Genomic DNA, 25,177 nt, shown 5'->3' on the forward strand with positions numbered 1-25,177 from the left:
GTGTGCTTGTAGTGGATGTGCACAGAAGGGGAATACAAAGTATGGGATGCATACAAAGTATGGGATGCATATTTGATAATTTATGTCATATAAAATATGTCATTTATATCGTTTAAAATCATTTTTCAGTGTGTTTCCTGGCACGATATGCTCGCGGCGAACGGAAAAAATAGACTGTGTGAACGGCACAATTGTACAACAGGGGGGCGAACAGGAGGCGCATGGCTTTTCTTGGCGCGGCGCGCCGTGGCGCTGCTAGTCAGAAATGGAAACATGACACCCGGGTGAACACTTTTCATCTTATGATACACATTGGTCTGCTAGGGGGTTGGTACGTGAATTGTCATGAACGATTGTGTACTTGTTTTTTATTTTCTATTTTCTTCACCTTCTCCTTCACCTTTTTATAAACAGTCTGTTGGTGACAGTCACAGGCAGCGCCTCTAGGCGCGGCGGGGCGGGGCTAGCCCGGCTCTTTCACCTTTGATTTGCCCGCCGTTCTCCTACGTCACCACCTACACGCACACATTCCGGAACAAGACAGAAAAAACCCTTTGTGACGACTCCGCTCTGTACCTCCATGTGTGTTTGAGTGTGTGTGTGTGCTCCTGTCACAAGGGGAACATCGTGGAAAACATCGTAGTCTTCCTCATCTGAACACAGACCGCGTACAGCTGACCGACAGGGAGCGACCCGGACATGGCGACATCCAGCTCCTGCGTGGTGGTGAGTCTCCTCCGCAGCAACCGGAACATTAACAGCAGAAGGTGGAACGAGGTGCACAACGCGCCATTTACAGGAAAGCCACGCGTGATAAAAAAATACAGCTTCCACTGTTTTCTGTTCTCTGTCGGTAATGAATCACTGGCGTGCGTGTGTCGCCTTGGCGGAAAATAAATGTGCGTTTTTCACATGTAGCATGGCCCGCGGCTGTGGAGACCGTCACAGAAACGCGCCCTCCACGCGCAGTGTCCGTGACGCAGAAGACGTCTGTCACGGACACATGTGCGGGTTAGTGTGTCTGACTGTGCGGGTTATATGTGAGCATAGTTACACGTTGATATACACATTACAAACACATTATTACACAGGAGGACAACGAACGAGCTGCTAACCAGGGGGCGCTATGCAGTCTGTCTCCTTTACAGTGCTCAGCTTTATGTTTATTTATAACCATGGAAATAACTGAGGTTTTCAGAGTGGGAGGGGAGGGGTGGGGCAGCTCACCTCTGTGACTGCAACTGAACAAATATTACACAATAGTCAAAAGGAGATAACCCAAACCCAAACAACACTGGGTTATGTTTGCCTGGTAGTTGTGTGTCTGTGGGATCAAATGACATGATCTCACAGGAATTTAGTGAAAATATGGAGAATCTCTCTCTAAGCTTTCTTCAAGGCGAGGTTCATAGTCTCACATTTGTAACCTCCATGTCTTATCTGATCGTCAACAGTTTTTAACACCACGGTGGTTAACGTTAGATCTAGGCAACATCGGTTTTTTTTGCCTTTGCTGCATATTTCCCCTGCAGAACAGAAAAGTCCACCACTGAGAAGCAGTTTATTGAATCCAGTTATAGTTTGTAAATGTTTGTGTTTTTAAATGAGGGGTGAGATAAGTTATTCTATCTATTTAAAAAAACACGATGTCCACTTTGAAATTACACATGACTTCGCCAAAGGCCCAGATGTCCTTGTTTTCTCCCAGTATTTAAACGCAGCATGTATTTGTGGATAGTTGGAGACCTTGAAAAGAGTCTCACAGTCACAACTCCACAAGCAAATGTAAACTGACTCATGTTTATCAAGCGATCTTCACACGCACAATTCACAGTCAGTAAATACATGTGTGAAAACCAAACTGTTTCACACATTGTCAGATCTTTTTTTTAGCTGTAGCTCATTTATTGCACATTTGTAAACATTTTGACCCCAATTTTCTCTATATTAGGAGTTTTTATGAGGACATGATAATTGGATTGTATCATGATTGCCAGGGGATAACAGAGATGTACTGTAGCTGTGCTCTGTCTCTCATAATTTACTTAATGTGTAACATAATGTTATGTTGATTGGATTCTTCTAAGCCACAACACTGACATATGTTCCTCACAAAACTCTTATTTTTCTAAGGTGTCCCAAACTGAACATGAATTTCTACACTTCAAAAACAGAAATACATACATGTACAGTATGTGTGTCAGCCGGTCAGCTCAGTTTTGAGTGAGGGCACTAGGTCCTGTGTGCATTCTGTACCATGTATTATAGATAAGACATAGAATCACTAACCAGTGATGGCCTCTATTAATGAATAACCTATGCTCTATTTTTCAGGACATTTCCAGAACTTGAAATCCAATGTTTCATCGTCATTCAGTCTGAACTTCAGACTGACTGACACATAGGGTTGCAAAATTCCGGGAATATTCAAAGTTGGAAACTTTCCATGGGAATTAACGGGAATATACGGGAATTAATGGGAATAAACTGGAAACTTTGGGGTAATTTATACTAACTGTATTTACCTTGTCATATACAGACATAAATATAAACATTTTGTTTTGTCATAAGCAGACATGCATGCAAACATTTCTAATAAAAAATTTTAAAATGACATTTTTGACTTAATCCATTTGTGAGTAGAACTCTACCGTCTCTATGTGGATCTCAGGATAGAACCCGGTCAGTGAAAACTTATCAAAACCTGCAGGAACGATGGACTTAAATATGAAAATCTGACCTCAGCAGTTTCCTCTATGTGACAGTATGTTGGAGATGAGTATTGGTGGTTTCTGAATATATTTTTACTTTAGAGGAAATGGATGTAAAGTGCAAAGGGGAAGTAGTTTTAAATATCTCCTGTGGCTCAGCGGAGGAGAAAGCGATGTTGATGATGTCATCGACCATGATCAACCATGATCTTGGTTGTTTTAACCAAGATCATGCTGCAAGATCTAGAATTGCTAACGTTAGCCACTTGCCAGCAAGACAATTTTGTTCCTATGGACTATAAATACAGTCACCTGTTTGCGTTCAATCAATAATGGATACAGCGTGCTTTCTCGGACAAGAGGACTTCGGACTCTCATTTGACGCATTTGATCATGTCGGGTTGAGAGAAAAATAAAACAATCCATTAATTCTGTCAATTTAGCTACATCCTTTTCAAAGAAACACAAAGTGTGCTGCATTCCATACATCTTTAAAATAGAGTTTTGAATGATGTTTTTATTGCTCAGCCTTTAATTTGCGGTAATTACTTTTATTTTTGATAAGTAGCCCAACTCTCGCTTTTTTGATGGACCCCAACAGCCGCGAGTAATCGAGGTGATGGTGTACTTTTGTGTGGACATACATACATCCTACTCTCACTGCTGTAAAAAGTTAGCCTACTGTATACAAATAAACTTGGTATTAAAATGAACATGGCTTCAGTGTAACAAGTAATCAATATGCTAGGTAATGACAAAGACGTTCAAAAACAACAGAAAGTCATAGGTTTACGTTTCTGGCAGACAATGTTCCCACCTAGCTGCATCCAGGTTCCAGCTGAGCTAGGCTTGCCTAGTCTTGTTTTCTACTACATTTAAGTTACCTGTTATAAGCTAACATTTGCAAAAAAAGTGTCAAAATTTCCAAAATTCCCGAGCTTAACTTCCCATGGAAAGTTTCCGGAAAGTTTCCGGAAATTTACCGGACATTTTCCGCCCCTTTGCAACCCTACTGACACAAATGATAAAATACACCTTTAGCTAAAAACTCATAGTTCATTGTGTTCTTTATCATGTTTTTGGTTCAAACCTTAAATAACAGGCAACAATCATATGACTAACGGCGAACACATGGACATCTGGTTGGTATCAGTCTCTATTATTTGTAACTGAATGGATTTAGCCTGACCAGATGGACCTGTTTTTTCCCTTTGAGCAGACACAAGGCGAAATGCTTTATTCTGCTTTAACCTCATGCAATGAGAGGATGTACACTTGGCAACTCCGAGTTAAGCAAAGTAACAAGACTTTGTTGACTTGTGAATTTGCCTGTGGTCACTCACATTATTTATTCCCACAGCATGTCCAGCTCTGCACCAGCTTCCCGATGTCACATGATACCAGTTATGCTGACTGGGTTCATGTGGCATGCAGTTCATTTCGGAGCGGAAAATTCGATTTCACAAAAAAGCACAGGAAAAAAAATATTTACAGAATTAGGCTAGGTGTGAAATTACTGGAAAGACATGTAATTAGAAGGAGATGATCTGTTGTGGTGATGGGAGATTTTAATCATGACCGAGTATAATGGAAAGATTCCTCTCTCTAAGAATCTTAGGTTCGTATCTACTGCCTCAGTGTAGATCTGGGCGGAGATCCTGGATATTTGTTCTGCAAAATCACACACTGTCCTCTAACTGTGAAACATATGGAGGGAGTTGAACATAGATCACTACAGACTCCACCCACTGCCCCCTCGTACTACCCTGTATCAGATGAATGCTCCTTGTCCCATGTTAGGTAATACTCCCAGAGAATTTCTTTAACCCCTTTGTGTCGTGTTTTATTTCAGATCAGTGATGAGGAGCAGGGGTATGACCTGGACCTTTTCTGCATACCAAAGCACTATGCCTCTGACCTGGAGAGGGTCTACATCCCACATGGACTCATCTTGGACAGGTGGGGTGTAACATTTTTATTGGCTTGTAGCGGAGTTTTAAAAAATGTGATTAATTCTCAGGATCAAATAAAACGTAGGTAATTTGAATTATTGGTTCTGTTGATTAACTCCCAGCCATAGGTTCAGTAACAGATGGGTTACTGAAGTGTATGTCCCCCCCCCCCCCCCCCTACCTTATTTCAAGATTGTGGTCTTTCAGTTGGAGAGGAGGACTTATTGATTTCACATTCAGATTTTCTAATTCTTTGTGATTACCCTACCAATAGAATACCAGGTGTAGTGATGACGAATGAAATTTCCCTACCATATTGGTTGCGGAATTTTGACAGACTTGTTGCAAAGAAGAAAAACAAGAAGAGAGTGGGAGGAGCTGAAGCAGATGCAAGCAGGGTATATTTGAGTGCGAGCGCAAGTATTTGAGAGAGAGCATTACAAAACCTGAACGTGAAATCAGTAAATCCTTTGCTGCTTTCAGACATGCACTGAACTCCGGAGATTCTCCCCACTTTTTCTGGAGGAGGTGCATGGGTGCACGCAAATTTCCCCCTGATATAAAGTCAGCAGAAAGTCGGGAGAATCGATGTGAGAACACAGCAGGGGATCCCCCGCTGGATTCACAGCGAGCCAGTGGGAGGGTTGATGATGACGCATTTTTCCCAGTAGTGTAAAAAAAGACTTAGAAACAGGAACTCATCAACTCATCATCTTTTCCTTTTTTTTCTGTGTTAATTTCTGTTAACCGGATCTCTATGGGCGTTGTACTTTGGAGTGTTTAGTAATAACAGCTATGTCTGCTGACACAAATGGTGAGGAAATGGAAACTGCTGCTGACAGTTGCAGAAAACTGAGCTGACTATCCTCCCCGCCCCCATCTCTCTCTCTCTCTCTCTCTCTCTCTCTCTCTCTCTCTCTCTCTCTCTCTCTCTCTCTCTCTCTCTCGCGCTCTCGCTCTCTCTCTCTCTTTCCCTCTGTCTCTTACTATCTCTCTGTCTGTTTTCCTCTCCCTCCCACGTGACCCCAGGACAGAGAGACTGGCCAAAGAGATCATGAAAGAAATGGGGGGCCATCACATTGTGGCCCTCTGTGTGCTCAAAGGGGGCTACAAGTTCTTTGCAGACCTGCTGGACTATATCAAGGCCCTGAACAGGAACAGTGACCGCTCCATCCCAATGACAGTGGACTTCATTCGCCTCAAGAGCTACTGTGTAAACCATCAATATTACTCTTTTATTGTCACAACAATTTCACTTTTCTTGAAAAGAAGTTCAAAACCTGTAGTTTATGCACACCTGGGGGTCAAATTTAAAAATATAGTAAGAAAATATGGATGAATTAATTTTTCACTGTTAACAAGAAAGAAAAGTTCTGACTCAGTTCTGAGTGTTCGTTTAGTTTTTTAGTGAAGTACATCAGAAAACTTCAGACATCTTTAAGTGGAGTAGGAACATTTCTCCTTCAAAAGACTTTAAATGAAATATTTTGACATCTCAAATAAGACATGTCAATGTATTAAAATAGTAATTCAGATACAATAATGTCCACTCAAAAAGGCAATTATAGAACTGAAAGCCTGATTAAAAACTGACGAAAGCACATGGAATATTATGCTCAATAAAGAAAAGGAAAAAGGTTGAGGATAGCTTATGTACTTTTAGTGCATGAGAGTAAAGAAGGTTTCTCTATACTTTGGGCTTCATATAACATAAATCTTATCAAATGTTTTGCATAAAAATTCAAAATATATGAAATGCTTTGACAATATCTCTGAACAGAAATGTCAATTATTAATCAAAATTAGTTGAAACAAAATATAAAGTGCATCTTTAATTACAAAATGAAGGCTCTTATAGAACTGACAGGCTGCTGTATGCGACTGCATGCAACAATGTCCGTTTCATATTGAAATTATCATCCAGCCACTGAGCCGTCAAACTAACCATACATGGACTGACGTCTGAGCTCCATATGTCCGTGGTAAAACTAACGTCGCTTACGTTGGCATCTATCAGACTATGAATGTGAGCGGCGACCACATCATATAGTGCAGGCAGGGACAAATCTGAAAAGTAGCGGCGACTTGGCAGAGTGTAGCGGGGCTCGAAATGTGCCATTAGCTGGCGAAATTAGCTGGCGCTGGGTTTATCGGCTATAATTTCCGATTCAAATAAATAAATAATAATATCAAATTCCCACTATTGAGCTAATAATATATCGGACCAATATATTTCGTGCATCCATAATTCCTTTTTTTAATCATATCACTAAATATTCTGTCTTTTATTTAATAATTTAGTAGGTTTGTATAGACTTACAGTTACCTATGGAGATCTTGACCACTAGCACCATTATGGAGCAATTTTTACTACTCGCTACTAGTTTCTCTATTTATTTAAGAAAATAAGAAAATCTGCTTTGTTCATGTTTTCTAAGGACTGAAATATATATATAACAGAATTATGCAATATGCAACAGATATAGCCCTTTCTGTGTGGTTTGGTCTTTGATGTACATGTATAAGTCACAACGTGAAGTCGGTAGCACTTCATTGTTGTCTTCACATTATTCTTGTCTCTACAGAACGACCAGTCAACAGGTGAAATCAAAGTTATCGGTGGAGATGACTTGTGTACACTGACGGGCAAGGTAAGACATATGGAGGCATTATTACGACTGATACAACCCGGTTGACACATAATATTGGCTCTAATTTGTATAAACTTAAAAAAGGAAGCAGACATTACTGCTCGTTTTCCATCCTGACTAATGCTGCTGAAAGGCATTTACTTGATTAATAATTTTGGAAACAAGTTTTAATTGGACTATAAACATATTGATGGTGATATTTGATGATAATGACTGTGCTACACTCAAACTAAGCTAAACAGATTTGTTTTGTTTGTCAGCTGCCAGTAACACTATTGGCTTCTAACTTCTAACACTCATCTTTAAATACAGACAATGGGTCAATCGCACATGAGGGTGTCATGTGCCCAGTGTACTGCTCCTCTCTGAAATAATGTTTTTTTTTTTCCTCTTTACACAGAATGTCCTGATTGTGGAGGTAAGTACTGTTTCATTATATTGAAGTAGGAAACTTTGAATTCCAGCATCACTAAAATGCTCTTCTTTGTGTTTCAAGGACATTATCGACACAGGGAAGACGATGAAGACCTTGTTGGAGCTCCTCAAGCAGTACAATCCCAAAATGGTTAAAGTAGCCAGGTAACTTCATCTGCTCATAACTTCCTTTAAAATACTAACTACTGTATCTTATGCGACAAAAGGAATCATGTTTCTTATCAGTCTTTCATGCAGCTATAAAGCATTTTTATAAGATTGATAATCAACCTGGATTCTGTCTTAGTTTGTTGGTGAAGAGAACTCCAAGAAGTGTTGGCTACCGACCAGACTGTGAGTTCAAGACAAATGTTTTCTGTTAATCTTACAGTTGTTTTTCTTGACTATATGTTACAGTGTGTTTGCCCAAAAGGAGATGAGAAAGTGATGCATTCACCTGTTTTCTTTGTAGTTGTTGGATTCGAGGTCCCTGACAAATTTGTGGTGGGATACGCGCTGGACTACAACGAGTACTTTAGAGATCTAAATGTAAGTATTTGAGATACACAAAGAAAGATAATGACTCAAGTATCTCATAATTCATGCTAATAAATGTCTTTTTACATATATAATAATTATGACCAGGCTAAGAGACTCTAAACGTATAATGTAAATCAATAATATGCTGCGGTACTAAATTAATCCTTTTCTGTTTCAGCATATCTGCGTCATTAGTGAAACAGGGAAGGAGAAGTACAAGGCATGAAGAGCATTTCAAAACAAATTAAATGTATGGTTATATCATTTTCTTTTGCGGTCCATTTTATATGTTATTACTTCACATTTGTGTCAGAAAAAGTACTCGGGTCACCAAGGACTCACTGTATTTGCTGTTTTCAGCCTGATTTGCCTTTGAAAGAACCACAAACCCATCAAACAGCACGAAGCCCAGCTTTGTCCCCACACTGATTATTTTTCTAAGCGATTGATTAATTTATTCAAAGCAATGCTGCTAATTTTAAGTACAGTATCACAATTGTTGTAGTACCGTAAGATTTGACCACCTTTATTCTATTTTATAATGTAATGCTTTTATTTTAATTATGTTTTTACCAGTGGGCAATCAATACTGGCACTCGAGAAGACAATGTTACATTCTCTTAACATCTGTTTGTATATTTTGGGACAAAATCCTTTTCTATGTAACTGTTTGAGAACATTTTCTTAAGATTCAGTGTAGAAAAGTAACACAGATGTTGGCCTCTGTCTGTATTAAAACCCATTGGCATGCTGAAGATGACATCATCTTATTTAAGAGTCTAAATTAACACCAATGTATCAGTAATTGTATTTAACGTAAAAACACAATTATTTTTTTATTTTTGAGATTTGTAAAGGGGCAGTCAAAAATCACTGACTCATCAAATAATTCATCTACATGTACCTATCATGGAATTAAACTTTTTTTAATTCAACCATATCATATGCTCTGTGATGCCATGTTGACTTAAGTTTGCTATACCAGCCATTAAATGTTGACACTTCTCACCTCTCCTGCGACCTGTGGATTTTACTAGAAAAGCTTTTTATACACCTTAACACCAACTACTTTGAACGTTGAAATAATATCTGGGAAACAGTGGGAATGCAAGTGTGCAGTGTGTGATTAGGGACACACAGAGTACATGTTGTCGATTGTATCTGCATTACCTAATGCTCAAGGAAAATGACACAAATAACTGAATTAAACAATTGCAAATTTTTCTCATGCTGAGCGTTTATGTGTCCTCATAGGAGCTTATTTGAAATTGTTTGATACATTTCCTTGATTATTTTACGTTGAAAGAGTTTGGAGGATTTTGCAAATCAAAACTTTGAATAAGGAATTGCAATTTCTTTAATTTAAATTCTATGCTTTTATAAGTTAAATAGTTAATCAAACTCTGCCTTTAACTGTCAAATGTTGATCAAAGCTTCCATTTCTTGTGTTCTAACTAATAATAACACACTTCTTTGTGACAGTTGAATAGATGTTCTTGAAAACATCACATTGAAGACTACTGTGATGTTGTTAGCAGTCAGTATTACAACATGGACAGTGAGGTGGTTGGCTGCTCATATCTGAGTAACCATCAGCCCCTCATCCTCATCCACTCTCTGCACAGGACAGGTGTCAATGAACAAGGTAAATTAATTCAAAGCTGCCTTTTCCAGCAGGATTTCTCGGATCAGGAGTAAGGAGACCTTTCATCATTCATACATTACATGCACGGTGAATGAGAGGAGCCTACCCAGGAACCAGAGGCTGCAGGCCGCCACATCCCGCCTGAGCACGCCGGTGGATGAGGGGTTTGATTGGACAGGTCTGCTAACGTTAAAAGGGGCGTGAAGTTTACTGCTAGCACAGTTAGCTGCTCTGTGATCCAGCTCATTCTTGGTGGCGCCCTGCAGAAACGAAAATAACACATTATAGAGTGTGTACTACTTGGAACAAACTTGTTTTTAAAAGTCTGCTATCCCCGCCAGCTACCGGGCTGATGCGACAGGAGCGTTTATTGATATGCTGACCCGGACTCTCTCTGGACATGGCATTGTGGCCATTGGAGTTAACGCTAATTTAGCTAGTTAGCTCAGCAGGCTAGGTTGCTGGGCGGTTGGCTGTAACATCGACTAGCTTAAGTTAGCTTGCTTGGCTGTGTTAGCCAGAGGGAAGACTCGTACTTATGGGGACGAGTGTAGCAGCAGCGTCGCTTCGTTAACTACGTTAGTCTTGTGGCGAACATTCATTTTGTTCTCAGAGTTACGGAGAGGCTAGTGTGGCTAACGTTAGCTCAGTGAGCGCGCTATCATGCTGTAGCAGCTGAGCGGGGTTTGAGTCGCCAGCCTCTGCCGCCTCGCTCCAGCGCTCTCACGGGTCGGTAGCTAGCTGTTACCGGGCATTGTGCGGTATGTAGCTATGGCATGCTAACCATCCATCAGGAAAGTTCATGACTGGTCATAACATTGCAGACAATGTTGGTAGTGGAGACTGACCATGCAGCCATTGTATGATGAAGTGTAGCGATAACGTTATGGTGGTTAACAGCCAGTGTTAACCTCCTTCATACAGACGACGGGGCCTTGCTGTGGGTTATCTGCTCCACACCGCGTTAGCTAGCTGCTCTCACGTCCGCCCTGTCGCCTGATTCCTGATGTTTCCTCTTCACACGTAAAGTTAGCGAAGTTTGCAGAGCAACAATGTAACGTGGCCGAGCCGATTGAGCATTTTGAGGAATTGTTGACGGGCAGCGTTAGCTAGCAAAAGGAGCAACTCGGGAGGCATGGCCCAAGAGAAGATGGAGCTGGATCTGGAAATTCCATCTTCGTTAGTTCAGACCGATGGACACTTGAGGAGATCCAACAGTGCACCCATGATCAATGGCTTAAGGTTTTACATGATCACATAGCTGTTATAATTTACTGCAGTATCCTTTTCATTCACACTGCAGCAAATGCATCACCTTGTCCTCAAAAGTATAAAGATTGATGACATCGGGTTGGTGTGTGTAAATGTGTCCTTGCAGTGATAACTCCCAAGTGTTCCAGAGAGAGGTCCTGCGCAGCCGGAGAAACAGCACTACAGTTGTCAACAGGCCCAACATGGTATATATTACTCTGATTTGAAATGCATGTTAACACAATTAATGAATGTGTGAATAATTGAGTATTGAATGCTCTCCCCTCCGCTCACGTCCTTCTCTACAGGTGCCTTCATCGCCTATTCGTGTCCCCAGCACCAGACTTCACCAGATCAAACAAGTAAGAAAAGTCACTGTATCTAGGGTGGGTTTCATTTTGAGATGGAGCATGTGAGACCACTGTCCCCCCTCTCCAGCCATAGGGAGTGACGGTGATTCCCAAAACATGCTAGAGCACCAATGTTTGGAGTTCACAGGGCCGTCGATCTTACAGGGTTGATCAACTGGTAGTATCAGGCTCCAACAGAGGAACTGGTCCTTGTTGTGTCATCTTCCCGTCTTCTCCATACGTGAAGTGCAAACATTTTTTTGTGTGATTTATGATTTACCTTTTGAGTCTGAATTAGTTTGATTGCAGTGACTTGAGAGTGAACACTGTTCATAGTAGAAATGTTCCGATGCCATATTCCCTGTATAGTAGCAGCTGTACCCTACTAACCCTGTAAAGTAAACCCTTTAAATAGCTGTTAAAGTGCAATTTATAAATATTATTGCTCTTTTGAGGGGCGGCCGATATGACCTAAAATCAATATCACGATTATTTCAGACTTTTACCTCGATTACGACTAATGAACGATTATTTTAGGGTTAGTTTGCAGACATTTTAATAAGCTCTGGGTAATGCTACACTACCAGAATTCACTTCTTCACGGCTCTAAAAACAGTTCTTGCCAATGGCAGTACATCACACCTGCTGTTTTGAGGTGGCAAAGAAGTGATTCCAGGGGATAAGAAAAAATGTGCAGTTTTATAAGGGAAAAACAAATATATTTTAAAGACATAGTATTAGATCAGATCGATACATAGATGTGCACACTTGACGATGCCCGGCCCAACATTTTCAGCAGTTTCAAAGGCATTTTTCTGATGCTGGTATCGGAACATCTCAACTGTTAAAAGCATGTTGTTCAGTATTCAGAGTTAAAATAATAAACTCAGACTTTGTATCCGTTAACCCTCTTGTGTGCTCTTGCAGGAGGAGGGTGTAGATGTGATGAACAGAGAAACTGCTCACGAGCGGTAAGTTCTTTATTTATCTGTGCAGTTGGTGGATGGATAGATTTTTCCTTTTGAAATGCTATTCAGTTGTAGTTAAAATGCTAAGTCATAATCAAATTCCTTGTGTGTTTTTGTGCACGCAGGGAAGTTCAAACTGCCATGCAGATGAGCCAGTCCTGGGAAGAAAGCCTTAGTCTGGTAAAAACAACTCTTCATTACAGCTTGTCCAACCCCCATTGGTGTTTATATGTTCTTTTGCTGCGTATCCTTGAAAGTCGCCTCTACTGTATCTTCCCACTGCATGTTTTGGCCTCAGGCCATGGTCAGCCTCTCTGTTTACCATAGAGTGGACTTGTACAAACATGCTAGATAAACACTTCAAACGTACGGGAGTTAACAGGGCCACCAGTCCTTCAAGGTCAGACTGAGTTGGTAGTATAATACTCCCACATTCTTAATGATTTTTACAACCTAACTCTATATTACTCTAGTTTTAAATTGAGAAAAGATAAACGTATGCAGTGATATTGTGTTTCCAGAGTGACAATGATTTGGAGAAGTCGGTATCATCGTCTCCAAAGCGCATCGACTTTGTGCCTGTGTCGCCGGCCCCATCCCCAACCAGAGGGCTTGGAAAAAAGGTACATCTGACTTCAGTATGTTTACATGCACACCCTAACCTGATTATTCAGTGAAGGAACAAAGTTAAAGTACTTTCACGGTCTGTGGTAACCTGATTGTCAGAACACGCTGCAATCAGGCTAATGAATGGAAGTCTGTGTGCCTGTTAGCCTGCAGGAAGCAATTTATTGGAAACCCCCCAAAACACAGGAACTTTATTCCTATTGGATTTGATTAAATTGATTTCTTACGGTATGCTGCTGCCTCAATAATAAAATGAGCTTTTTTTATTTTAAGCTACATCAGTGTACTTTAGAAATACTTATATATGTTTTGCTGCATTTTTGAGGGAAATGTTTATAGATGTCACAGAACTTCAAATGATGAACAAATAACCTGTATGTTAATTAGATATACAGGGCATTAACTATAATTACAGAAACGATCTGATTATTTCCTTAATCTGGATCAAATTAATAAAATGCATCTGTTCAGTTTGATGTGTCAATGCTGATATCTTTTGTCTTCTGTTTCCCTTCCCTCCGAGCAGCAGTGTTTCTCTCCTTCATTACAAATCCTTGTAAGCAGCAATGGCCTAACACCCAGCTCAATACCCAGCCCGACACGGCGCTTCAGGTGAGGACCAAGTTTTTGAGTAATACTTTGCGTTAACAACTTCATAATCACTATAGTTAAAGTCCTTTTTCTAATTTTGATGAAAATTTCGGTTTTCTGTGAGCCAGTACTGAAACCAGCTGGATCCAGTACAACTGTAATTTCCCTCCTGTGGCACTAAATTGGATTCTTAGCAGAAAATGATACGATGTCTGTGCACTTTAAGATAATTTATTTCAATAATTTGTGTACATGCCATAGTAAACTATAAATATATCCGTATGATACATCTGAAGATGACAGATTCTTTTCTTGGGCCCTGTGTAACTTTACTGATTGCCACTGATTGTGTCTCTATTACAAAAAATATACTGGTTTGACAACATGCAAGTTTCTGTCTTCCTCAGCCGACGCAGTCAAAGCCCTATCAACTGCATCAGAGCCAGCATACTGGGGCCAATGAAACGCAAAGGTGAGATACCTGACATGCTTCTAGAGAGAGACATCATGTTCAGGATATTTGTTTCTAGGTAAAAAGTATGTAAATGGTGTTTTTGCTATGCACAGAGCCAATAAGGTATTACATTTTGTGACATTAATGAAAAACTTTTAGGGACCATCTTCAAACCTTTAACCTACACAAAGCGCTTATGGTTGCAGAGTTATTAAATAATAATTAAAATGTTCAAATATTCTAATTGCTTTTCTCTAATAGTTCACTTAATTTTCTTGTTTTGATTTAAGGTTTAGAGACTGAAATAGCACACTGACAAGTCATCTGATAAGATCTGTGCTTTATATTGAATCAGATTATGTGGCTTTCAGATTCACCACGTAGTGTGTGTGCACATAAATTTCTAAATGTCCGGCTCTGTTGACTCAGGAGGTGAGATGGAGACGGAGAGTCAACCCAAGAGGCTCTTCCAGGGCACCACCACCATGCTGTCCTCCGACATCTCCAACCTGTCAGATCTGAGTTCTTGGTAAGACTCAAGTTGCTTTCAGACTTGCACTGAACTCCTGAAGTTTTCTGGAGGGCCTGTATAGAACGCAAATGTCCAATTCAGTTGCGCCGGACGTTTTCCTTCCAACACCCTAGTAACATGTCTGGAAAATGTCAGTTAGCAACTGTAAGAATATAGTAGAAAATTCACAGTGAGTGAGTTGGTGACATTTCTAACGCGAGACAGACGCAAAACTGGAGGAATACAAATATCTCAGGATCATACATGTAGAAGACGCCAATGAAGAACTTGGAAAGACGACATGATTTGACAGCTTTTTCACAAAGGCCGATGCCAGTGTCTATGTGCTGTAAACAAAAACATGTAGGCAACCACCGTAACTTAAGGAGTTATGGTTAAAATGAATTAGTAGGATTTTCGTGTCAATAACTTTGAATTAAAGATTTCAATTTGTGGGAATAACTACTCTCCACTGGGTTTTAGATATATTGCAACTACATTTGCTTTTTCCCTTATTGCACACCTGCCCTTTTAAACAGTGCATACTTACTACTGTGCAAAATGTCTTTGTATTTTTTACCCAGTTGTGAATATTACCTTTTGAGCAAATTGCATACAGTCAACAGGCTTGTTTTGGTCATGTGTGGGCATATAATATGAAATATGAGTAGGTCTACTGTTGGAGCTCATTTTGTGTTTATGTAAAATGCTCATTTAAATGTAGTAACTCATTCTGGAGAGTTCAGTATATGTCAGCATTGTTTTTAAAGTATTATATAAATTGGAAAAGGAACAAAGTGTCTCGGTAAATTTCCAAACAAGACTTCTTTCGTTTCAGTCACTCTCCAGATTTACTGGATGTCAGTCTCAGCAGCGTCGGCTCCTCCACCGACTCCCCAGGCAAAATGGAGGGGGTGTCGCACTCTTCATCCAGCAACTCACCCTTCGCTTCCCTCCAGGATTTGTCCCCAAAATGAGAAGGGGGTGGAAAAGAGACACTAAAAAGGACTGGCATAGGGGGAAAGAAACGCCCCTCTCCCCAGGGAACCAGTTTCCTTTTCAGACCCTCCACCTCACCATCGGCTAGTTTTAGTATAATGTTCACTGCGTTTGCTTTTCATGGCTGCTCTCTGGAGGGTCTAGATATGTTTGAATTAAGGAAATGAAAGCCATGGACGAGGTTTGGTGTTTACAGAGGTTGAACCTAGTGAAACTGGGGATGACCGAAGTCACAGAGCATCAGCTGCTAGTTGAGGATCTTGGATGGTGCTTGGCTTCATAGTGATTTTCTTTTTTTTATAAAGTGGCTATCCTGTAAAACTGTCCCACCAGTTCCCCTCGCTGGAAAGAGACATTGAGCACTGGACAAAAAGAAAAGAGACTATTTGGATGTGTACATTTCTCCATATTTTTTGTGCTGGAAAACTTGTCTACAGACCTTTTGTATGTACACCGTCTGCAGATTTTGTAAGAAAAGATTTAACTTATTGTTTTTTCCTGCTTTGTTTGTAATTATGTACATATTAACATTGTCAGATGTCGTACATAGTTTTAAATTTGGCTGTTAGGTGAATGTGGGCACACAACAGCGAAGGTTTTCTTTGTTAAAAGAACGTAAACTACTTCTGGGGTTCAGCAGATTCAAAAATATTTTTATGAGACAGGCTGTGAACTGGTGAAATTTTCAGTTGGGCTTGTTTGTGCCCGTCGCTGTTCGTCACTGCAACTTTAACAGCTCAGTGTAAATCGCAGATGGAAGGACATGGTCTGTCAACACTAACGGTTCCTCTGTATCCTGTGTTCTTTTCAGGATGGACATGATGTTCTTTTTTTTTCTTCTGGCAAAAATGTTTGTTTTATTTATGGAGAAAACAGTTTATATGAATTGGATGGTGATAGGTTTCTATATCAGCAAAAAAAATGACCCATTTGTGTTGTCATTTACACCAAATCAGCTGACTGCCTGAATGAATTGGCAGTAAAATCAAAATGGCACCATAGTGAGTGAAGAGACTGCTGTTTCTGCTGTGTTGTTACATTTATTAAAAGCTTTTTTTTTTTGTTGCACAGGACCCTCAATCCTGTCGTGTTTCCAGCCTGTGTGTAAGTCTTACAAAGGGAAGACATGACACTGAAATATTAGCTTTCTGTTGAAGAGCCCAAGAAATGCTGCATATTGAGGTTCAACCTGTACTTCCCTTCATTCATGTCTCTTGTGTAACTTACACGGCTCAACCCCATCGCCTTCCATGTGTATGTACAAAAGGAAGTGATTGTAAATCATTTTATGGAAGTGTGCCCTTTTCAATTTAAGGAAAAGTTTTGGTTGCAGTCCTTCTACTGAATGTTTATTTTTTTACAATTGAGAAAATGTGCAGGGGAGAAGCAGTTGGCTTGCCCTGCTGCCAACAAGGTATTTGAGATAAACCATTTTGTCATCTGAAGAAGCATTGAGGGCATGAATCTAGCAGATATTCTTATTCTACACTGCGTCTGTAATGGAAAGGCTGTATTCTTTCAAGCTGGCCAACATCTCGCCTACGCTTGTGTCTTTTGTGATCGCAATTGTAGCGAACATCAGGACAAAATAAATTATTTCTTTATGTTTGTGAAAGTGTTTTTTAAATACATCAACATTATTTCTTTATGATCAAAGTATGAACACACCACCTTATCTCCATGGCATCAGAGAACATTAAATCCACCAACATTAAGCACCCACATTATTACCTGAACCCAACACATTCTTGTACTTCTCTTAGTGAGGACATTCATTGGCATAATTCATTCCCAAGCCCCTTTCTGTGACCTCAACTGCCGTTTGAAAAGGTGAGGACTGGTCAAAATGTTGTCATTCTGTAAGGTCTATGCCCAAAATGGTCCTCAGAAAGATTTAAGTACAACTACACACGTACTGATATGAAATATCAACTATACACTTGTGGCCACAGTAAGATCATCTCAGTCTGAACCGTATCGACTGCTCTGTAAACAAAGACTTCTCAGCTGTCAAACCTGATTACACTGGGATTAGGGATTGTTTCAACTACCTCACAATACAAAGTAGACAAGAGATGTCGTTCTGTGTACTCCTGACCAACCCTTTAAAAATGTCAAAGAAAACCCCTGATTTGATCTATGAACATTATACCAGACAGATGTATGGAGACTTTATTAAACATTTGATGTAGCATTGACATAATACGGCAAACAAAAGAAAAAATCTTTTCCTTTGGCGACATGTAAAAGTATCGTACTGCTGAAAAAAAAGAACTCACTCAGATAAGGTATCAACGCTTGCAAGCTGCATGACGTCTACACTGAAAATGCTTCAAAACATTGAATATAGTGATGGTTACAGGTGAGTACCATAACAAAACTTGAATGGCTTTATATACATGGTATCATGTTCGCATGTGGATTCCTTCAAACTAATATTGACCACAGAAATACAGACACAGGAAATATGAGGCCACAGGACAACTCTGGGCGAGTGGCCTCATGTTTCTTCACGGACCCTGTTCAGGGACGGCTCCTCTCACACCAACACTCCGGAGGTCTCTTCTGTTTGCATCAGTTCGGTGTTGTGTAAATGTATGTATTAACACAATACATGTGTGGATTTAAAAACAAGTATGCTAAAAAATGTATGTATGAGGGGACGAGGCGATTTGAATAATAATATACCCCGTCCCCTGCTGTCAGCTCTACACACTGAAGCGTAGTAGTGCCTCTAGTGGGAGAATGTTTTCTTTAGTCTTTTCGATCATTTTCGATCCTCCTCCTCCTCCTCCTCCTCAGCTCCCAGCACCTCATGTGCGTAGGATGACCATTGTAAGAAGACCTACAATATGATACGAGACAACACAGACACACAATGTCATTTCATATTAACAAAATATATAATATCAGCGTAGATCCAATTTAAATGTAACCTCATTCTGTCCTAGCAAGCAGCTAGGCTATTAGCTAGAACTAAGGGACTTACATCGACTCCCTGTTTGTTATAGGATTGATTTTAAAATGTCATTGATTACTTCTAAGGCTCTTCATGGCCTGACCCCAGGTTATATCTCTGACCTTTTAATTCCTTATTTACCTTGGCACAGCTTTCAATTTTCAGACAAGGGTCTGCTGTCACTTCCTGGTTCTAGGCAGGAAACTAGGGGTGACAGAGCTTTCCCCATCAGGGCTCTGGAATGAATTGTGTTAAGAAATAAGGCTGACTGAGACGTTGTCTTTTAAGTCTCGGATAAAAAAATAGCTTGTATATTCCTAAATTAACTTGGGGTTTCCATTATTATTTATGTACTTCCTTCTGTATTCTATTCATTTTTTTGCTGTGCAGCATTTTGTACGTTGTGTTAAAGTGCTCAATAAATTAAGTTGTTATTAATGATATTATCCACTGACGTGAGTTGTCTCACTCACCGAGAACATAAGCAGCTACAAGTTTCTTGTTAACACTTAAGTGGAGGTAGAGAGGCACAGTAGATTCTTGCTCCCCCAGCGTCGGGAGCATCAGGGCGGCCATACACACCAGCCCAAGCAGCACCGTCAGCAGACTGGGTCCTCCGGCAACAGGACGGCTCTCTACCAAGCACACAAACACACACACACAAGGATACACTGTGATCAGATTCATCATTTAGAAAAGTTCACAAAATTATTCTAAGGGTGTAAAAATAAATCCTATAAAAAGACCCAAACCAACAACATGTTACTGTGTCTTACTTTCAGAGATCCCCCGCTGGTCTGTGGCTCTTGGCCTGTAGCTCACTGTTTGATGTTTATTTATAGAGCTATTTTGAAAAACACTGCAATGTGCTTCACATAAGCCAGTAAATTAAAACATAAATAGGGAAATAATTGGATAAAAACAAAAACAAATCCAGTGTCAGATAACGTGAAAATACAATCCAAATCTGAAATAAATGATAAATAAACTCTTTTAAAATCATTTAAAAATGGGCTACTTAAAAAGGTTAGGTTTGTAAGATTTAGGTGATCGGGATCTATCGGCAGAAATTAAAAATATAAAATAATCCTGGTGATGTTTTCACTATTGTATTTCATCTAAATTGTACGAATTGTTTTCTTTACCCTAGAATGGGCCCTTTATATTTAAATACTTTATAGCGGGTCCGCTCTATGGAGGCTGCCATGTTTTTTTTACAGTAGCCCAAACTGGACAAACTAAACACCTTTTGAGTTTTTATGAGAACTGAGGGCTTCCAAAGGTTCTCTTCCATGTTTGGAAGGGGAGGGTGAGGTGAGGGGTATTCAGCTGCAACATGCAGACTAGATGTCACTACATTCTAATAACTGTACTTTTAACTTTAGCAAACATTACTCAAAGAGGATTAAATAGTGTATTTGCATATGGAAAGTATTTTCTAGCACACATTTGGTGCTATAGTCTGCTGAGTATTTCCAGCAGCGGCTCAGTGTGTGGGATTGACTCAAAATAAACTAGTGTCCATGCTCATGGTAATGCATGAGGATGATGCCCAGTGCAAAGGTGCGGCTCACTGATGTGCTTTTAATAGTGTTTAGACAACATTGGAGGAGGCAGAGAGAAAGAGGAAACAGTGTGTGATCAGAGTTTGGATTCACAGACAGGTCTTGTTAGTGGGATCACGTCATTGCTGCTTAATATACAAGATATATAAACTCTTCACCAGACTTATGTGCCTTAAACAGATTTTGTGGCAAAGAAAAGCCAAACTTATTTTCATTCTAATCAAAGAGAGGGAGCTAGACCTCAAAGAATGTTGTAGCTACAGAATAAGATCAGACAGGGTTTATGAAACTAAAACTGTTGACTTAACAGTATAACTACAATATGTACTCAGATTAGCAACACATAGCAGTGAACAGTGATAGGACTTGACTCATTATTGGCAAACTGGTAAATGCAGTTACAGCATTGACTCATAATGAAGATAAACTATATTTTTTAGCACTGAGGCTTTGTCCAATCAGAGGGCTAAATCTCCCTAAAGGCTAACTCCCCATTTCGCCATGCTAAAGGAAATGGGGGAAAAAAACCTGAATGCACCCCCCACCTTCCACTCCAGAAATTAATAGGTTCTCCCTTAGCCCATACCCCATCCTAATCCTATTTTTTATACCAGTATGTATTCGAGAATATGAACAGGAAACAGGTAAACGTGGTGTAGGAGGAAAAAAAGACACTTCATAGTCACCTACTTGTCTGGTAACAAATGTGAATCAGAAGATAATTACAACCTGTGCATTATACTATTATTACTGTCACAGTGTGTCTGTGAAGGTGAGACAGAGCACTGCTTTTTTAAAATCATAGATAAGTTAGTAGGTAGATATTAATAGGGGTATGTTCATAGGCCCAAAAACACGTATGTTCTATCCTGTGAATGGTGAGAAATTCCCATATTTGCACATCTTTTGTAAGCATTTGGCGCCATCTAGTGACAGCACCACGCATCAGGCATGTCTACTCACCTGTCTGAAATGCAGTCTGTTCAAAAAACTCGCTTTCTGCAAACTGCTCTTTGATTCTGCGTTCATCATCTAGGGGCCGGGGGCTGGGCGGCTCCTGCGAGGCAGAGGGGCGGAGCGTTGCCGTCACCTCTTTGCGACCCAGAGCTTTCCGCTGACTCTGCTCCGACACCTGCAGTCGGAACTTGTCGTACACCCCATAATGGCAGGCCCGCACATCTCTGTGTCTGATGACTCTGTGTGGACACGTAGTCTTTATTTAACAAGGTGGGAAGGTCAGCTGTATAAACACTGACAGGAGATATAAAGTCAACACTGCCTTGCAAACCTACTAATATTTTTAAAGAAATCAATGAACAACAAAGACATGGGCATGAATAACAACCTCATAGATGTTTGGTGGCGTACCACTGCATGAAAAATAAATGTCCTACACACAAAAACAAACTCACATGTCAACGCAACATTGTGGCTTGACGGCACCGGTGGCATCCACCACAGTGTACTTGTTTGGCGCTGTGCAGAGCACTGACAAAAATCAACAAGTACACAAGTTACCAATCTATTCTGAAATAATTCCCAAATATGATACAGTGTACACAGAAGCATGAGATAAGTTGTGTTTTCCTCTGTCCACTAACCTTTAAACTTGAGGGCGAACTCATAGGGATTGTAGAGGGTGAGCACCTGCTTGTGGGACGTCTGCTCATCTGCGTAGAAGATGAGCTCAGTGGGGAACACGAACACGGGAAGGTTTCCTTCCACCAGCTCAGGCTGTCGATGCTGCTGCTGCATTGGCTCCAGCTGAGCTCTTCCCCTTCCCCGTCCACGGTCTGCCTGCTGGGCCCCCCACCCTTCTCTACTCACTATCAAGCTGTGAAAACTCCCTTTTGGTGGAAACGGCACTTCCCGCTCTCAGCTTCTTAGCGCCATGTCATGACACTGTGAAGTAACACAGTAGGATAATAAAGTACAGTTACTCAATGACACATATTCACAATCTGTGACACTTTGTTTTTGTTCGACTACACTTCATAGTTACCTCCGCCAAGAAGGTAATTTGTTTGTTAGTTGGTTGGTTTGTACATTTGTAAGAAAAAACAAGATTTTCACAAAACTTGGTTGAAGGGTGTGGTATGGGTCAGAGAAGACTCCATTAAATATTGATGCCGATCTGGATCAAGCGGCAGGTCCAGGAGATTTTGTCACTTTCTTTAACTTTGCAAGATAAGGCATTTTTCTAAAAAACTAAAATAATCAGGCACATTTTGGGAATGGATATATATGAGTATGGGACATTTGGTGCAGCTTGTGTGAATTTAAGAGGAGTCTTGGGCCTTGAAGGAGGTATATGTTCTACCAAGTGCTGTGTTATTCCATGTATTCATCTGCTGTTTGTGGTTTTTTGCACATCAATATTCTGTTGTGGCTAATGCACTAAAGCTTAAACTGTACGATGCACTACCAAGGTTTGATCTACAACCGAATTAATAGTGGATTTTTGAGGCAAGAAGTAACTAAATAAAAAAACTATATATCAGCTTGGCCCAAAGTTAAAGTGCCAACCTGTCAAGGTTTGGTATAGGCTTTAGCTCACTCAAAGGATAAGTGCCATAGATAATGGCTGGGTGGAATTCACTGGCTTGTAATGCTAAACTTCACACTTATTTTAAAAGATTGAGCTGCGGTTTAAACGATGAAGAGGTACATGAAGCCGTGGCACCTTGCTATTTTAGTACAGTTTACACAAGCTAATTCATCAATACTCTCAAAGGGATCAGTGCACACGTATATGCTAGTGCTAACATTCTTTATCTAACTACAGTATAACAGGGCAAATCTGTTTTAATTACCGATAGACACATGTTTTTGCTTTTTCATCATCACTTTTTCAACATGAAGAACATGAACCTTAATCAAGTTGAGCTCAGACAAACAGAAGCTCGGCCTGTCTGGTCACGTGTCTCTGTGTTTACATGGTTACGGGGCACCTCGAGGAACCAGGGGCTCGTGGTGTCGCAACCCAAGTGGCGATCAACACTTTTGTTTTCCACGTACACGTGGAAATCCCGATACAGTCGCCTCGATGTCCACTAAGCTCTGCTGCACTCGCTCATCACTTCCTGAGGCGTCATATTTTGTGGTTCGTCATATTCACATTTAGAGACTGCATCTAAAGACTGTATTTAAAGCACATACTGTAGCCTGCCTTTAAAGTGCAGCGTAATCGTGAGTGACAGTGTAAACAGACGCAAGATATAAGGTCTTCATGATCCAGTGTTTATATTAGAAATAGAAATAGAAAGAATACATAATGCTCACGGTCGCACTCGCTCGCTCTGTCCCTGTCAACACGTCGTTATCGTGTAATGCTAACGCCGTACAGGGCTGGTGACGTTAGCTAGCATTAGCCTGCTAGTCTGAGCCCAGGTGATAGCTGATCGCCACTTAACGCTGTCTGTGCGCGGTGTCATTACACAAGGACACAACCCGGAGAGGTTCTACATCAAGACAAAAAGCCAGAGGAGGGTTTTACCTTGTTGTCAGCACACAGATCAGAGTCTCCGCGGTCTGTGTGTGTGATCGCACCCTGTTGTTGTTCCCTCCAGCCTCTTCTCTTTGTCAATAATATGCTGCAGAGCTCGCGGTGAATGCTGGGAAGGCACAGTACGTATGAGACGTCAACAAAGCGGAAGAAGTAACTAACTAGTAAATAAGAGACTCAATGGATGTCGTTTAAAGGCTCGTTAATCACGTTATGATATGGAATATAAATGCCCACATGATACCACTGCATTTGTATAATTGATCATTATTCAAGAATAAAAGATTCCCTCTGCATCCGCGATACTTTATTAATTGTAAAAAAAAACTTGTTTTTAAGGGCAGCAAATGAAAACCACAAATGCAATTGTATACAATTTGTAGTATACTGCCAAAGTAACTGTAATCGGACACCTACATTTATTACATTGTGTCTGGGTTTGGCCACCATGGCTTTACACTGACCTTTAAATCTATGGAGTGTATGTATTTTTTTTAAATCTCTTTTGATATAATCTCCTTTCATGTACCAGCGATGTTGCCTTCATGGAGTGTCGGAGAGAATGTGGAACAGGATGACTGACGATGATGAGGGCTGTGGTGAAAGTGACTTCATATATGTCACTTTCACCATATATGCACGAATTGTGCATTTTCTCTCTCTAGTCCGCATCCTACCCCTGCTGCACACATCCTAGGTACAAACATTATGACAACCTACTGATATACTTACAACATGTTCAACTTAAATACTTATTAAGCCAGTTGGATGGGTGGAGCTTGTGAGGGGCCGTGAACGCAGCAAAATAGTGACAGGGGAGAGAATCAGAGGTGATGTGCTTGTGTGTGTGTTTGTTTGAGGGTTAAGACTTGGTTTTAGGGTTAGAATTAGGTTTAGTTTAAAATTAGGTTAGGGTTAGAATTAGGTTTAGGTTAGAATAAGGTTAAGGTTAAGGTTAAGGTTAAGGTTAAGGTTAGAATTAGAATTAGAATTAGAATTAGAATTAGGTTTAGGTTTAGGTTAGAATTAGGTTTAGGTCAGAATTAGGTTTAGGTTAAACTTAGCGTTGGGTTAGGGTTAGACAGGTTTAGGTTATATTAGGTTTAGGTAAGAATTAGGTTTAGGTTAGGGTTAGAATTGGGTTAGGGTTAGAATTGGGTTAGGGTTAGAATTAGGTTTAGGTAGGGTAGGGGGCTAGGGAATGTATTATGCCAATGAGTGTCCTCAGAACTATAGAGAAACAAGAGTGTGTGTGTGTGTGTGTGCTTGTTTGACCTCATGGGGACTAAACAAAGCCTGGTCCTGATGAGACAAAACCTCTTTTCTGAGCTCCAGGTTACAGTCAATGGAAACATGTGAAGTGTGGTCAGGTTCTGTTTCTGGTTGGGCATGGACTGGTCTTAGGTAAGGTTAGGGATGAGGTTTTGGTTAGGGCGTAAACAATGAATTGAAGTCAATGCAAAGTCCCAATAAGGAAAACTATG

General features: G+C 40.4%; 3 protein-coding genes across 3 annotated transcripts; 2 read left to right on the plus strand and 1 right to left on the minus strand.

Annotated features, from left to right (window-relative positions):
- The first annotated feature begins 509 nt into the window (after positions 1-509).
- Positions 510-9,285, plus strand: hprt1 (hypoxanthine phosphoribosyltransferase 1). Its single transcript, XM_034599057.1, has 9 exons — positions 510-726; positions 4,564-4,670; positions 5,693-5,876; positions 7,249-7,314; positions 7,715-7,732; positions 7,811-7,893; positions 8,036-8,082; positions 8,201-8,277; positions 8,447-9,285. Exons 1-9 carry the CDS (start codon positions 700-702, stop codon positions 8,492-8,494), a joined length of 657 nt encoding a protein of 218 aa, XP_034454948.1. The 5' UTR covers positions 510-699; the 3' UTR covers positions 8,495-9,285.
- Positions 9,286-10,136: 851 nt separating this feature from the next.
- Positions 10,137-17,270, plus strand: fam122b (family with sequence similarity 122B). Its single transcript, XM_034599056.1, has 10 exons — positions 10,137-11,155; positions 11,292-11,370; positions 11,473-11,526; positions 12,442-12,485; positions 12,608-12,662; positions 13,004-13,105; positions 13,636-13,721; positions 14,108-14,172; positions 14,584-14,683; positions 15,504-17,270. The coding sequence occupies exons 1-10, from the start codon at positions 11,049-11,051 to the stop codon at positions 15,640-15,642; spliced, it is 831 nt and encodes a 276-aa protein (XP_034454947.1). The 5' UTR covers positions 10,137-11,048; the 3' UTR covers positions 15,643-17,270.
- Positions 17,271-17,818: 548 nt separating this feature from the next.
- On the minus strand, positions 17,819-23,832 carry mospd1 (motile sperm domain containing 1). The gene is made up of 6 exons (XM_034599058.1): positions 23,685-23,832; positions 21,790-22,090; positions 21,601-21,676; positions 21,152-21,384; positions 19,097-19,258; positions 17,819-18,509 (listed from the first exon to the last, which is right to left on the minus strand). The coding sequence occupies exons 2-6, from the start codon at positions 21,941-21,943 to the stop codon at positions 18,478-18,480; spliced, it is 657 nt and encodes a 218-aa protein (XP_034454949.1). The 5' UTR covers positions 21,944-22,090; positions 23,685-23,832; the 3' UTR covers positions 17,819-18,477.
- Between the last annotated feature and the right edge of the window lie 1,345 nt (positions 23,833-25,177).

The sequence above is a fragment of the Hippoglossus hippoglossus genome, chromosome 10, assembly GCF_009819705.1.
Source record: "Hippoglossus hippoglossus isolate fHipHip1 chromosome 10, fHipHip1.pri, whole genome shotgun sequence".
Taxonomy (NCBI): Eukaryota; Metazoa; Chordata; class Actinopteri; order Pleuronectiformes; family Pleuronectidae; genus Hippoglossus; species Hippoglossus hippoglossus.